Below are 16,107 nucleotides of genomic sequence, written 5' to 3' on the forward strand. Positions count from 1 at the left end.
TTTTACCTATAAGAAATGAAGAAATTCAATAAAAACAAAATTTTATTTTGCTGATTTCTGATTATTATTTGTAAAAATTATTATTAATTAGATATTTATACAAGTGCCGCCCATTATAACGACACTCTTCAGGCAATTAGTTCCTTTTCTAGATGAAGGTGGGTGGGTGGATTGAGGAGTAGCCAGTATAGCGCTAGTATGCTTGATTTTGGAAGCTCATCTTTTACTGCGGCAGTCGGTCCTGTGATAAGATAAGACTGGTTGGTGGTTGATTACGGTACGGTATAGTACTATTCGTAATTCATATCGACTGATTGGAAAAATTAAGCCAATTAATATTTAAGCTCAGTTGATGGTTCATTATGTAACTGATGGGTTACTTATTGCCATTAGCATATAAAATTATGGGGGGCTTTTCTGATCAGCCGATATGTTTTATGGGCGAAGCATAGTACACTTCTTAGGAAGTTCCATGTGGTACTAGAGACGTAGTACTTTATTAATATAAAGTACAACAGCAATATTACGAAATGAACATAGAATATGTGCTTTTATCTACTTAAAAGTATTTATTCACATGATTTCAAATATGGTAATAATTCTTATTAATATCATAATTTTACAAATAAAAATTTTGAGGAATAGGTAATTATAAGTAAAATTATTTTGAATGAATTTTTTTTTTTACAATTTCTAATTCTCTTATAAGTTAAAAAGGATTAAAATAATTTCATCTAGAAAATTGTGGCTTTTACATAAACTTTAACTTAAACATAATTTTCTTGGTTTTTAATGCATAAATATAAATCCTTAACAAAAAATTATTCTTAATAAATATAAAATTCTTAACTTAATTCAAACTAAAATCTTATCATACGTTACATATGACAAACTAAATACTATTTTACGAGATCTTATCTAAGAAACTTAAAATTTTCTTTCGAAATTTCCTTAGTCCTCTTATAATTTATTTCTGTTAGAGGACCATAACATATTATCTTATCTATACTCTATAGGTTCAGTTACTATATATTATCTTATGTTCTTTAATAAAGTTTAATTTTTTAAATTAAAAATAAATCGTAAATAAATCGTAAGTTTATAAAGAAAACTTTCATTTAAAATTTAGATATAAGGTTCTACATGCATTTCTTCTAATTAAATATTTCTAGTAAAATAATATCTTATACTAACTGAATCTTATTAAACTTCTAATATACATAATCATAAAACATATAATGATAATTAGTCATTTCTTATTAAATCTTTCCAAGTACAGGAGATTCCATATTAATGGAATTTAATGGACGACTAATATAGATGGCTTTTTCATGAGATGGTACGTTATTATGAATAAAATTTTCCAAGCTTGCGAATTTAATATCCTCAGCAGTATCAAATTGTTTTAATAACTCAGATGGATCAGTACTATCACAAATTGCTGTAACCCAATTTCCTAAACACTCGCAAATTTGGGATGCTGTTGGTCTATTTAATGGATTGGCATTTAAACATTGTAACATTAATCTAGAAAAAACGGGCGGTGTCCCATTAATTTCATTTGGTCTTAATCCTGAGCAGATCTCTTGAATGAGTTGCTTATCATGAGGTCTGTCATTGTATGGTCGTATACCGGCTGATAACATCCACATGATCATGCCGAAGCTGTAAATATCGGATTCTTTGGATATTGCACTTCCATCAAGGACTTCTGGGGCAACGAAAGGTATTACGCCATAAATCTGTTCAGATGAAACTTGTTTATCAACAGGCCCATGTAATCCAGTATCCGCTATTTTAGCATCAACTGAATTCATTTCGCTTTCAATTAATATGTTTCCTCCATGTAAATAGCCATGAACTAAATCATGTTCATGAATAGATTCAAGTCCTGTTGATATTGACCATAATATGTCTACAATATCTCTCCAGCAAAGGATCTCCATAGATTCTTCAAGATACGAGTACAAATCCCCATTTTCATAATATCTTATAACGAACATATAGTTGGATGTTGGATCTTTGGTTATGCCAAAACAATCTGCTAGTGCTCCATTTTGTAAGCATTTGTGATATCTATATAACTTTTTTTAAATATGAAAAATAAATTCAATATTATTAAGTATAACATCATTTAATTATTACTATAAAAGTTTGAGATTTATTCGTGATTTTACGTTAGTAAAAAGGAACCCGGCAATATATAAATAGACAAGATCGGCACTCACTGCCCGAACCTATATATAATCTTAACGCTATTACTTTTTATATATTTTATATATTGCTCGGTTCCAGGTAAAAATATCGGTCTTCGACCAATATCCCATCTAATAAGTCCGACATAGTTCAGTCTGAAGGACTAACGTGGTAAATAAAAATTAAATCCAATAAAGAATCAAAAATAAAAAAATATAACCCACATAGCCCTACCCTATAAAAAAAATTCTGGAAAAACTCCGGTAAATGATCATTTTTTTAGTTTTATTCCGAAGAAACTCAGACACGTGATCATTTTTCTGAAAAATTTTTTATAGGGCTAACCGACTGAACAATAATAAGTTGGACTATGAATTTACAAATAAACAGGACTGAGAAGTGACCAAAACCGATGATTTGTCACAGTTCATCTGCTCGAACATATTTTACATATTTTTTCAGATAAATAAATGAGTATACCAGATTTAGACATATTATTGTCAATTCTATTGTAACACTACCGCAGTTACTGTACTTTATTACTTTTGATCTCTTTTAATTACCATAATTTAATTTGAACTTATCGATGGTGAATTTTAAACCAAAAATAGTAAAATTGCTAATCACTAGTACATTGTTTGTTTATAACAAAAAAACTTACTTGATTTACAAATTCTTGACTCATGTACTGAGAATTATCCAATCGTTTTAGAATAACCTTAATCGGTCCATTACGTGTCCATACTTCAGCCTCCTCATCCAGATTCCACCTTGGTCCTTCAAGCCAAATTGCCGAATATATTGAGCTAAAAGCACCCCTTTTATTAATATTTTTGACCAAGTCGAATTTATCAAAATCGATCCATTCAAGGTAATCCATGCTTTTGGTCGCATTAAGCTGAGTATATCTAATGAACTCATCTATTATAGAACTTCCGCTGGTCCAATTGGGGAAATTTTCCTTCAAAAAAGCAATCTCACAATTCTTACACCATGAAATTGTAGTACGTTGTGTTTTACAGTCCAAACAATTTCCGTAGTATGTTGGAGGTCGCTCATTCAAGTCCATCTTGAAGCTAGGCCATTTTTTTACACGGTCGTCAAGGAGTCATTAAATACTCCAACGATTGCATTGAATATTGAATATCTAAAATAGTGACAAAAATATCGATTATTTAATTTAATAACATCCAATGAGTTTCTAATTGAAGCCACATTGAGGCTTAAATCAGAATCTAGATTTTAAATCCTTTAACATTTTTGGTAGAATAATACTGGTAAGAAAAATACCATTTAGGAAAGCAGATAATTTACAAATATGAATTTAAGTGGATTGATAATAACCATTTTTAAAGGATGAATGAATCTTTACTACCAAATATGAATCAATAATGCTAACAATGTTAAGTATTTTAATTGTTTTCGTCATGTTTACGGAGAAAATCCCCGAATGTGTCACAAGAACTAAGACCAATTTGGCTTAAATGTCTTTTTAAAATGAATTAATAAACCATAAATATTTCTTTTTTGGAAAAGCACTGTCTATGAATAGACTTATATGGCGTATTTACATATTCAGTTGGATTGAACTGGGTTGAACCGAACCACCATACCATATTTCATTTGCGAGAGCGTTTCAAATGAATTTCCCAATCAGGTAGGCGATCCTTATGTTGAGAGATAATGTTCTTAATGGAAATATTAGACTTGAATTTAAATAAGGTCTGAAAGAACTACAACTAATAGAGGAAAGAAGTATATGTTATGACCTTTATACTTTTAGCCTAAACCATTCCACCTATTAGAATCTATCATGTATATAAATTTATTTCCTTTGTACAATATGTTATGTCACACGATCCACACAAAGCACAAATCCAATCCAAATCCAACAATCAAATCCAAATGACCAATTTTGTACTAATTCATACCGTAATCGGCCGTAATTAATAGCCAAATGAAAACTTGAATATAATGAATATATTCTAGGAAAATTTTATTGATTAAAATATAATAAGTATCAATGTGATTTTTATTTGAGTTAACGCCTACTATGAGTATGAATTTATGTTGAAAGAGAAATTTTTAATACCATCGCTTATATTTTTTAATTCATTTAAACAATGATTAAAAATAAGAAAAAAATTTTTTTTGGAATTACCTTAGACTTATTCTTGACATTTTTGTTCGAGTTATTTGACATAAATAGCTAGTAGGGTAATCCAAACTAAGTTATAATATCATCAGACCTAAATTTCATTCACAGAGAAATGATAAAATAACTCACTAATTCAAAAACAATATACAATGTCATCAAACCTACCGCTTAGTATTTGTAGTTGTTGATATCTTTCCTAAATATACAAATATACAAAACATTCCCGTTTCATAACATTTAATAATTATAAAATTCATTTTTTATAATATATAGTGGTTCTAATTTGACGAATTGGAGAAGAAATTTCTTGACTTAATAATTTAATTTAAATTAGGTATCGGATTTTAAATTTTATGAGCAAGAAATGTTGAGGATTTATAAAGTTATTTCTTTTTTTAGTCCGAAGTGTAACGAAGGAATATATACTATGGCCGCCGTAAGCACAAAAAGTATATACAAAAGTGATCATTTGGATATACAAAAATGTATATTAATAGCTTTTGTACGAAGCTCTATATCTAATTTTTATTTTTTCTTATTATGTTCTCATATGAAACCTTGTCGGATTTCTTTATCTTTCTTCACAATCATCGCAGTTGATCAACATAATCGGATCAGCATGATGTATATATTAAACTAACTTCCATAAATTAGAGGAATAATAAGGCGACACATAAAAAAAAATATCCCGGGCGGGTCACCTGAGTGGAAAATCCATCAACCAATAAAAATGCTCCACAATACAGTATATCACGTGATAAATTAATATAATTTAATTTTATAATAATTTATAATCTAAAATAAAAAATGTCTGACAATTAACAATTTACAAACTAAGCCTTTCAATTGTACACTTTCCTTTGATTTTACTAGTTTATGTATGATAAAGGAAAATAAATAATGATTATAGTAAATATATTTATATTTAAACAAGTGATATTGTATTTTATGTAAATGTTCCAACCCGAATGGATTCAGATATTTTTGTAATAAACAAAAAAAGAAAAAAAAAATTGAATGAAGTAGAATTTAAAACATGTTTATACAAGTCACATAAATAGAAAGTATATTTTGGAATTGATCGATGGTAATCTAACTCTATATAACCTCATTATGATACCATATTAGGGTTAAACTCTTTTTTAGAAGCATGTGATAGATTTAACAGATACAGTATAGAGCGCGTTATTGACTTTGCCTTAAAAGTATATCGTTGCAAAAATAAATTGACATATAGAGTATTGAAATAAATAAATAAATATATATTTATATAAATTTGTTCAAACGTAAAATAAAGTATTATCATCAGGTTTATTTACAAAATATACGAATTTAGAATTAGAAAAAAAAGAAGGTTCGATTAAAGGTCATTTCATTATAGCATTTGTATTTCCTTTTCCAGTAATTATAATGATCGGAAGAACCTCTGTTTGAGTAATTTAAATAAGTATTATCTGATTCAGAAATAATATCGGCTAATTATGTAACATAAAGAGAAAGAAGTGATTGCATGTTGTATGAAAATGCTGTGTAATATTCCAATATTCCATGATTAAATTAAATGATTTTCATCGTGTTCAAAGGTTTTTGACCGAGAGTTAACCAATTAAAAAATAGGAGAGAAATAAACACACTTTTTTTCTAAAAAAATAATCGCTTCGTTTTATTAATGCATGATTTTATACCAATAAATCAAAAGAGTAGATATAGTAATGAATTACAGTTTATGTAAAATCTTAAACGTATTATATTGAGGCTGAGATGTTGTACCTCGGTTATCGCTGAGTCAACTTAATTTTTTAATAAATACTACAAATTTGCGACTTTTTTTCTGATTTTTAAATCTATCTGCGCCACGTAAAAATTTCGAAAACCCATGATCCTATAAAATAAATATACATATACTTTTTCATGAAACTTATTATTACTTTGAGTAATATATTATTTGTCGCTCGAGCAGATTAAATCTTGCGAAATTATGCAAATTATTATTAAACACTGTAAAGCTTGTCAGCAGCAATACCTTTTAGTATCAACAAAGTTTATAAAAAATTAAATTTGTTCGAGCACGTAACCAAATTAATTACTTAAAGATGGCGTATATCATATCAAAAACCCGCAACTAAAGGAGATGATATGAAATTATTTTATTTTTACCTGTTGATCCTCGTTGCTGATTGTGTCTCTCAACAACTTATTCAAATTTAATAATATTGAAGATGAATGATCAATAAAAAATTTTCATCTTTTTTCCCTCGTTGAAAACCTATTTATGAAGAGATACAGTACAAAGATATTACAATTGTTATAAGCATTAGAATATTCACTAAAAAGACGCTTTGAGAATAATCGTCAATATTAACTCACGATAATCCGTCAAAGTTAATTGCCTAATTTCGAATTTACAGTAATGTTAACGTGTAAGACATGAAGAACCTATACATTCAAATAATTTGGAGTATCCCCAGCAGTGTAAAATCTTGATCGTTTACTGATATTTATAGAAGGTTTCGTTTACTTTAAAATATATTGAATTATTTGGCGGATATTTTTATTCTTTGCCTACAATTACATAAAATATTTCAAGTGTTTTTATAAAAATTCAGAATTGGACATTGCTATTGAGAATAATTTTAAAGCTCGAAGGATCATCATAGTGAAACTGTATATTGGAATTTTAACTGTTGATAAAATTGATCAACCCGTAGCAGCACTTAAAGGTATATAGTTGGATTACCGACTGGCCCAAAAAAGAAGTTTAGATCGTTTAGAGCTTTAATTATACGTTCTCTTCATAAGTAGGTTTTGGACGAGGAAGGGATAGGTGTAAATTTTTTATTATTAAATTTTCAATAAGATTGTTTTTGACGAAGTTGTTGGGAAACATCATTAACAACAAGAGGTTCGACTGGTATAAATGGAAAAATTTCATATCATTTCCTCTAGTTGCAAAAAGCCATTTGGAAAAAAATATTGTAGATTTGTAGTAATCACATTTTTTTCATAGTGTTTCCGTTGCGAAATTTTACCGATTGATGACTAAAATTCCGATTTTCCACGTGACCGCAGATCAATGTTTCGAATGTTAATATAGTCAATATGTAGAAGCATGTTAAAGAGAGCGATAGATGGAATAAAGTTTATATTAAAGGTCTTAAATATACACTTTAACTTTGAGTTTGTTAGTGTTGTTAATCTGCTATCCTATTATTTGTATCTAAGTGTATGCGCTAGGATTAGCAATACTTATTTACCTATACGTTGATCCATTTTAATTAGACCTTCAATTAATATAATTTTATACATATAGCTTAATTTTAAGCTTAACAAGAACAATATAATAGTATCATTATTATACGTTGAATTATAAGATCGTAATAATAATATATATGAAATTGTTTATTTATTAACGTAGTAGAATAACCACCCCTTAAAAAAAATTTTTTAATTCATTATTGTGAAGATAAATATATTAACAAATTAACAATAAATAAAATTATGTCTTATACAGTATTTCGAATATTAGCCCAAATTTCTGCCGATAACTAAATATTTTCACTAAATATTTTTTTTATTATTTCAATAGAAAATTTATAGTGACTCTGGATGTAAAAAAAGATAAAATAAAATAATAAAATAGTAATAATGAATAATAAATAATAAATAAAATCAAGTTTAATAAAAATTTGGTTTATGCATAGAACCGTCGGTCGGACCGGTCTCGTATCACGTGATCCAAGGTCGGAAAGGTTGAGTCTTTAATTAATCAGCTATGGTGCAGCAGCCGCAAAAAAGGAACTTGAACAGAAAACTGACAAGAAAAATTTATTACTCAATTGTTAGTTGCTTAAGTATATTTTTTTTTCATTAACTAGCAGTATCCTATTAAGGAATTAAAAATATCGGACATATTTTGATTACTGTTTGTGATCTACAAATTAATTTTTTTTTTGCTGAATATTAGAAGATAATTCTGATTTAACCCATTTTGTTTAAATGCAAATTTCGATATGCCGTAAGTAATAATAATAAAGTTTACAATCATTTTACACAAGTAAAAAAAATCAGCATAAAAATAGTTAGTAAAAAGGCTTTGACTTTAGGAGGATTAGTTTGAACTACATTCTGATTACTAAAAGTGGAAATTAAAAAGTTAAAAATACAAATTGGTCTTATGACCTTTCTGGAGAACTAATCAGGGTTTAATAATTATATAAGCAAACTCTATTTGGTAGATGGATCGATAGCGCAAATTTGTGCCGATTATTGAGTACTACAGTACTTTATGATACTCATACGCCTGCATTTACATAGAAATAAAACCATATAAAATATATAATATAGTCGATAGTTCTTTGATTAAAAGAAGATTTGTGATAAATTTAAATCAATTACATAAACAATAATATCAATATTAGTGAAATCTGGCTTTAACGCATTAGTATTGTTATAATTGTCATGTATAGTGAGGTGTGATGTCTATACTTTCGTTAAATGGTTACACTGAACTCTCAATTATCGAATCGGCAACAATGGACTTGTTTCCGATACCTCGACTATAAAAAATTTTTTACAAAATAGATTCGCTTCGTTAATAATTGGGTATTTATATTAATATGAAAAAAGGAGGAAACTGCCCAAAAGGTAAATTTACTTTTATAAACCAAATATGTTATAAGTTAAAATAAGATTAGATCAAAAAATTTTTTTCTACTGCTGCAAAGGCCGATTATAGTAATTTTCGTACATTAATATAGTTGATTATAGGGTCCATCGAAAATTGATTGATAAAGATTATCTGTTACCTTTTTTTGTCTTTATTAATTGAAGTTTGCGGTTCGTGTTACTTCTTATTTTTAGAAAACAATTTTCACTGAAAATACATGATTTTTACGATAAGCCCCATTAATTACTTAATTAGTTTCTAGCTGATGTTACGATAAGGAAGTAAGTATGACGTTATTAACATTTCCTCATGTGATAATAATGATAATAAGAACGAAATTTAATTATAATAATCAAATTTTAAATCGGAGATATAAAAATTATCCCCGTTTGAAAAAATTTGACGATCGAATTCTCTCATAGAATGGTGGTATGCATAATTATTTTGGATCGCCAAATTGTTTATCTTATACTATTGTTCCATTTTTCCCACAACATAAATTCGCGCCTGCCTGTTGATCATATTCTTTATTATCACTTTCAAATTTAATATTTAAATCAATTTTTTCAATGGGTTTATTTTTCAACACTCTTTTGTTTGCAAAAAAGTGTGCATTAAAAAGTTTTTTACTTATTTAGCATCCATGCTACAATTTAATCTTATTGAATATTCAGCCTATCTTTACTCTTCATCATTTATTCGTTATCTTATTTGGACCTACTTTCGATTCTATAAGCAAAGTTTCAACTAAAAGGATGACACCTCAACCTGTGCAAACCCTATTGAATGAACTTGGATTATTCTACCAAGATGATAATAATATTTATCATGTAATTGTTAAAAAGATTTCGCAAGATTGTCTTCAAGGGTTAGAAAATTTTATTTCTTGTGATGATGAATATGACTACGAATTTTTTTTTCAAAATCCAAATGAACCTACAGCGATATTTTACGTTACATGTAAATTATTGTCGCATTCTTTAATTGTAAATTTATTGAACAAAGAAATTTATGGAATGGATTTTGATGTAAAAGATTTGAAATGTAGATATTTGTTAACCTTACATCAAAAATTAAGTCTCGAAGAAAACTTGAAACAAATTATTCCTTCATATTTTTCACAACATTATACTCCTGATAATGAAATGATGTTAGATTCTCATAAAACCTTGAATTCTTTCTATAAAGATATTGATAATAATAATAATAATCAAGACGATTTCGGGAGTATCCGGTCACATGATGATTATATTTCTCACCAAAATGAAAGTGGAGCTGGAACTTAAATGTCTTACATTCATCATCCGTAGAAAGGAAATTATATTTTTCAGATGTCATTTTACTATTTTAATGATAGATTACAATTGTAATGATACAAAATTATGATACTATAAAGAAGTCTACTGATGAAATTACATATTGTTCTCGTAATATACTGTATTACTAATATTTGATTTTCAATGTACGTACAAACATATATGTAATAAAAAAAAATTAATACGGAATGAAAAAAAAATATAAATTTTTTGTTTATGAGAAATGATGTATGCTTTTGCCATCAGCAAAAAGTATATTTTTCTAACTTTATTCTTCCATCAGGGATATCAACAAATGAAGATAAATATGAAGAGTCTTTTAATCTAAGAAATTATGCGAAACTGTATTGAAATGTCAAATGTTAAAATGTATCCAGAAATCATGGAAATTTTCCTTTTATGAAAAATAAAAGCGGCATTGCCACAAATTTTGCCATAAACCAAAAAAAAATCCGGTTAAAAACCTGTCAATCAGACCGGATAATAAACTGGGTAATATCCTATTGAAGTTTAGCGCCATATCTAACAATTGATTGTTTGATAATACTGTGTTACATTACTTATCGATATGACGTTAATGAATAATTTGTGATATGCAACGGAACTTTAATCGTCGCTTTTTACGTACAAATGTGTTATTAAATTAAAGTAAAAAAACGTTTAAGATGCGTGCGAAATTCATATCAATGTGATCAAATAGATCATCATTATTTATTTCTTTCGTGGATTTACTGAATTTGGCGTTGACAAATGGGACCCGAAATTGGTTAGTTTATTTTCATTTATACAACTGGTATTTTTCCAAGTTTTCACAAATTATTATTGTCTCTCAAAAAAATGATTATCAATCTATATTATTTGTTACACATTTTTGTATGTGATAATAATTGTAAGTGACAATTTAATTTCTTTATTATTAAATTCTACTATCGGAATCGTTCTTCGTGTGGGAATTTCATATGTAATATTTGTATAAGTTACGTTTGACAAACTTTTGACCCTTTCAAAACTTTCCCAAATATAATACTGTAATACTGTACGTCCGAGAAAAAATAGCCCATAAATGAATAATAATATAGAAATGATTATTTAAATGATTATTTAAATTCTACATCTTTTTATGAACATGTAATGCATAATCATTATCATCTAATATTAAGATTATTCGCGTATTTTATCTCATCATCAAGTCACTAGAATAAACTGTATTCTTGTGATTCTATAAAAATAGATTGTAGCTTCTTATACATTTTTGGATATCAAAAGGAAAAACTGATTAACCTTTTCTATCTAAGCTATCTATTTAGACATTTACAGCATATATTTATTTAGATCGACAATAAATAAGCTTCTTTAACCGTGAGTAAATACTAAACGATTCTGTTATAAATGTCACGTGATAACACACATACTCTTCGCAAACAACTTTCCTAACTATATATTATTTATCTCAACCACAGTTTTATAAAATTAAAAACTGTTGTTAATATGTTCAGTTATTTTAATTTAGTCTCATCGATTGTAATCTTCAGTTTATAAGGACAAAGATCCAATCTTTAAATCGTTAACATAAAAATTATCCTTTCAAACTTTCAGAATTTGAACATTGAATCAAAGAATTCTTCTATGGAACAAAGATTAAGGCGTACATAATTGTTTGGATTTATTGAGATCGCCATAACATCCTGGAACCTCGCAATAAACTGTCGATCACTACTTCTGTAACCCACTTATATTTAAATCACTTTTTTTCCGCTCGTTTTATTTTTCAATCCTTTTATTTATATAAAAAAGGTGTGTACTTGAGAATACGATTTAAAAACTACCCCCACTCATCATTCAAAAATCAAGTTTCAACTCAAAAGATGTCGCTTCAACCTATACAAAACAAATTGGTTGAACTTGGATTATTCTATCAGGATGGTAGTAATATTTATCATGTGATTTGTAAAAAGATATTGCAAACTTTTCTTCCAAGGGCGGAAAATTCTGTTCTGGGTGACGATGAATATGACTATGAGTTCTTTTTTAAAAGTTCGCATGACCCCACGGCGATATTTCATGTTACATGTAAATTATTATCGTGTTCTTCAATTGTAAATTTGTTGAATAAAGAAATTTACGGAATGGATTTTGATGTAAAAGATTTGAAACGTAGATATTTGCTAACTTTGTATCAAAAATTAAACCTCGAAGAAAACTTGAAGCAAATTCTTCCTTCGTATTTTTTGCAATTTCATACTGCTGATAGTGAAGCGATGTTAAATTCTGATGACACCTTGAATTTTTTTCATGAAAATATTGAGGATGATATTTTGATTGGTATTAATCAAGACGGTTTCGAACGTAACTGGTCAACCGCAGAGGATTGTATTTCTCATCAAAACGAAAATTCCTACATTAATCATCCGAATTTAGGAAATTATTAGATTAATTATTTTCTTGTTTGTATTTCATTTCATCTTTTTAAGGAAATGTTTGTGATAAATTTATAGCGATATAAATTTATAATAAATAAAGCTCTAATTATTGATAAATAAATATCATATTAAATTAATTAATTTTGATTCTTCGGTGTGCGTGTAAAAGATTAATACAAATGAAAAAAAGAATTATAAATTTCTATTTATGAAAATTACATATGACCCCTGCCGCCGTGCCGTGATGTAAGCAACCAAAAGTAATTTTATAACTTTATTCCTCCGTAAATAGTTTCAACGAACGACGACAATGACATTTGACGATCATATAGGTGATGTATTCAGAAATCACTTACAAATGAGAAAACTAAATTGGAAACATTATTCATTTTAATGGGTTTCATTCAAATAATGATACGAACATTGTGTTGTGTTACGTTACTGTAAGCTAGTGAGTAAAAGTTCGTGTTACGTTACTTGACGGAAATAAATTATAAGCCTTGTTCGACGATTTTGGCAGTGAACAAAATGCGCAGCGTGCGAAATAAATTTATTATAATACCAAATTCGACATAATCAAACCTGAATCTAAACTTTAGTTAGCTTCGTGAAAACCTTAAAAGAAAATATATCGATCTTTTTTTTTGTCATAGTGTACACAATGTCCCAATATTTAACGATTGCCGTAAATATATATCGATAACAATAGTAAAAAAAAAATCGTATTCGTTACAACAAATTTCGCCATTTTAAGTTGGTCTTTATCGTCAAATCTTGAGGTATTATAAATAATAATGGTTTTTTAATCTTTATATCTTTATAAATGCAGATGACAAACATTTGCATATCTTTTATTATTTTTTTAAGAAAGTTATTTCAGAAAAAGCGATTGTTAATCTATTATATATTTACGTCATTGGCCTTTTTTGATATTTTAATTAAAAAAGTAGATTATCGGCTTTTTTTTTGTGATATAAAATTTTTTTACTCGGCTTTTGCTTCATTACATTATTACACATTATCCGTTATTTTCCGTATTTGATTAATAATCAAAAGCGCACAAATTTCTTAATTTAATTTCTTTATTTAAATGCAATGAAAATAAACTCACTCTAAATTAATATATATTTAGGGTATTGAAATTATTTTTTTAATTTGTTCTTATACGTAATTCTTGCATGTGCTTACTACGTTCTACAAACTTTGTCTATTTTCAAAGTTTTCCAAATATGTTCAAGGACAAAAAAATGATTTTCACAAAAATGATATAGATCGTCAGATATTGTCTGTCAACCCTCCTTTTTATGGTCACATGACAGCTAATTTTCTCAATAATTTTTTTTTTAATTTTCTTGGAACAGGCATATTTACTAACATTTTCGACGTTTTTCGATTACGTAAAATTACCACTGAAATTATGTGATGATAATACAGTACGGTTGTAAGAACGAATGTATATGCGATTGACTAGTGTCTCGAAAAAGTTCGGCCAGACTTGGGTTATGAAAAGTCTATAGTACTACTTTTAGAAAATAATTATATATTTGTTAATAGCGTCATTTAGAGCTAATAATCCAATTATTTAATTTAAATATATGTACTGTAGAAGATTTTTATGAATTGACCTGGGTAACTCGGGAGTTAAACATATCAAGTCGGATCAGGGGTTCAATAAAGACAAAATAAACAATGAATTAGTTCTTCTCGATTCCACCCACCTCGGCTACATGGGTCGGATGATCGGCATCTCGTAAAACCGATTATAAAGTAACTTAGCAAATATTTCTGCGTAATATGTTACACAATTGTGATGTTCCCACGATCAATAATGTGATACATTTATTTTATTAAACTTTTTTCCGATCATGTGTCCTCATCTTGTTAATTATAGAAGAGTATAGATGTAGGCTATTAATAATAAAGTACAACAGCAACATTACGAAATAAACATAGAATATGTCTTTTAACCGAAACTTATTTGTTCACAAGATTTCAAATACGGTAATAGTTATAAAATTGTTACAATTTCCGTCCGTTATACAACACATCTCGTTATAATGACATATTATTGTATAATGACATACCATTTTCTGGATTCCTTTGATATCGTTATATAAAACATAACAAATCTCATTATAACGACAATTGTATTTTGCAAATATTGTATTTCAAAGTTTTATGCGCATAGTATTTTTGTAAATATTGTATTTCAGAGTTTTTTGCACCATTAGTATTTTGTAAATAATATATATTGGAATGCTTCATTTACATTAGCATCAACTTACGAAATATTTTAGTAAAGTATTACATAATATTATGTTCATGTAAACCCTCTGAAGCACTTTAATAAAGTCGTAAATATTACGTAAGACTACTGTGTAATATTTTGTAAATTATACAAATCATTAGAATTGCGAAGTACTACACCCTAATAAAATTCCTGATGAAAAACACCTTCTTCGATGTATTATACTTTTTTCCGTTTTTCTTATTTGTTTGGTACGACTCATATGATTTTTTTGATCAAAATTAAAATGCAACAAAATTAACCTTTTCATCCAAAAATTTAGCCACAATACTTGTATCGATTTCCAAGTTCCTATTAATTGAAAACTGCATCTTAACTATCATTACTGCATATTTGTAATTTTCCATCAATTATGTCAACAATAGCACATGGTGAAAGTGAAGTTGACATTTCGTCTATAATGTATATTTCATTTTCATATAATTCAGATTCATTTTTTAAATTTTGCTCATTATCATCGTCAATTTCATCATCACTACTTGAATTATATTCATTTATTTCTTCACTTTGAACAGTTTCATGTGCCTGCAAAAAATTTTTGATGTGAAAAATATTAGATTGTTTGTTTGATTCAATGTTTTCAGCGTTTAATAATATTGAATTTTGGTTTATTAATTGTTCTAAAAATGTTTTATCATATTCTAGCTCTTCTCATTTTCAGAATTAACAAAATTAGGATATTTTACAAAATTTACGAGTTACTACAACTTGAAATATAAAATTACGTTTCACAAATCAAATCACATTGTATTACAAGGCCGGGTGATATAAATTTAATTTATTTATAATGATAAAAATATTTTTTTCTTTCGCAAACTCTCCATCAGTTTTTTAAGTTAGGTAAGCTAAATAGCTTTGAAAGCATATAGAGTAGTTTTTCTACTTTATATACAAGCAGTAGCTGCAGTAGCTCTCTTTATTATTATTTGAAAGTTTTTTTAACATTCTGTGGGAAAAAAAATACATTACTCAATAGAAATATTTAAAAAATCATAATTAATAGTTTTAAGTGCAATTTATTAAATTATTTAATTGTAACAGAT

At 27.6% G+C, this 16,107-nt stretch overlaps 3 protein-coding genes across 3 annotated transcripts; 2 read left to right on the plus strand and 1 right to left on the minus strand.

The window, feature by feature from the left end:
• Positions 1 to 764: 764 nt before the first annotated feature.
• On the minus strand, positions 765 to 3,265 carry OCT59_009053 (uncharacterized protein; the record flags this gene model as incomplete). The annotated part of the gene is made up of 2 exons (XM_066133282.1): positions 765 to 2,084; positions 2,858 to 3,265. 2 exons carry the CDS (start codon positions 3,263 to 3,265, stop codon positions 1,260 to 1,262), a joined length of 1,233 nt encoding a protein of 410 aa, XP_065999736.1. The 3' UTR covers positions 765 to 1,259.
• Positions 3,266 to 9,775: 6,510 nt separating this feature from the next.
• OCT59_009054 (uncharacterized protein) lies at positions 9,776 to 10,306 on the plus strand (the record flags this gene model as incomplete). The annotated part of the gene is made up of 1 exon (XM_025317850.2): positions 9,776 to 10,306. One exon carries the CDS (start codon positions 9,776 to 9,778, stop codon positions 10,304 to 10,306), a length of 531 nt encoding a protein of 176 aa, XP_025177463.1.
• Positions 10,307 to 12,201: 1,895 nt separating this feature from the next.
• On the plus strand, positions 12,202 to 12,765 carry OCT59_009055 (uncharacterized protein; the record flags this gene model as incomplete). Its single annotated transcript, XM_025326173.1, has 1 exon — positions 12,202 to 12,765. One exon carries the CDS (start codon positions 12,202 to 12,204, stop codon positions 12,763 to 12,765), a length of 564 nt encoding a protein of 187 aa, XP_025177462.1.
• Between the last annotated feature and the right edge of the window lie 3,342 nt (positions 12,766 to 16,107).

The sequence above is a fragment of the Rhizophagus irregularis genome, chromosome 17, assembly GCF_026210795.1.
Source record: "Rhizophagus irregularis chromosome 17, complete sequence".
NCBI lineage: Eukaryota > Fungi > Glomeromycota > Glomeromycetes > Glomerales > Glomeraceae > Rhizophagus > Rhizophagus irregularis.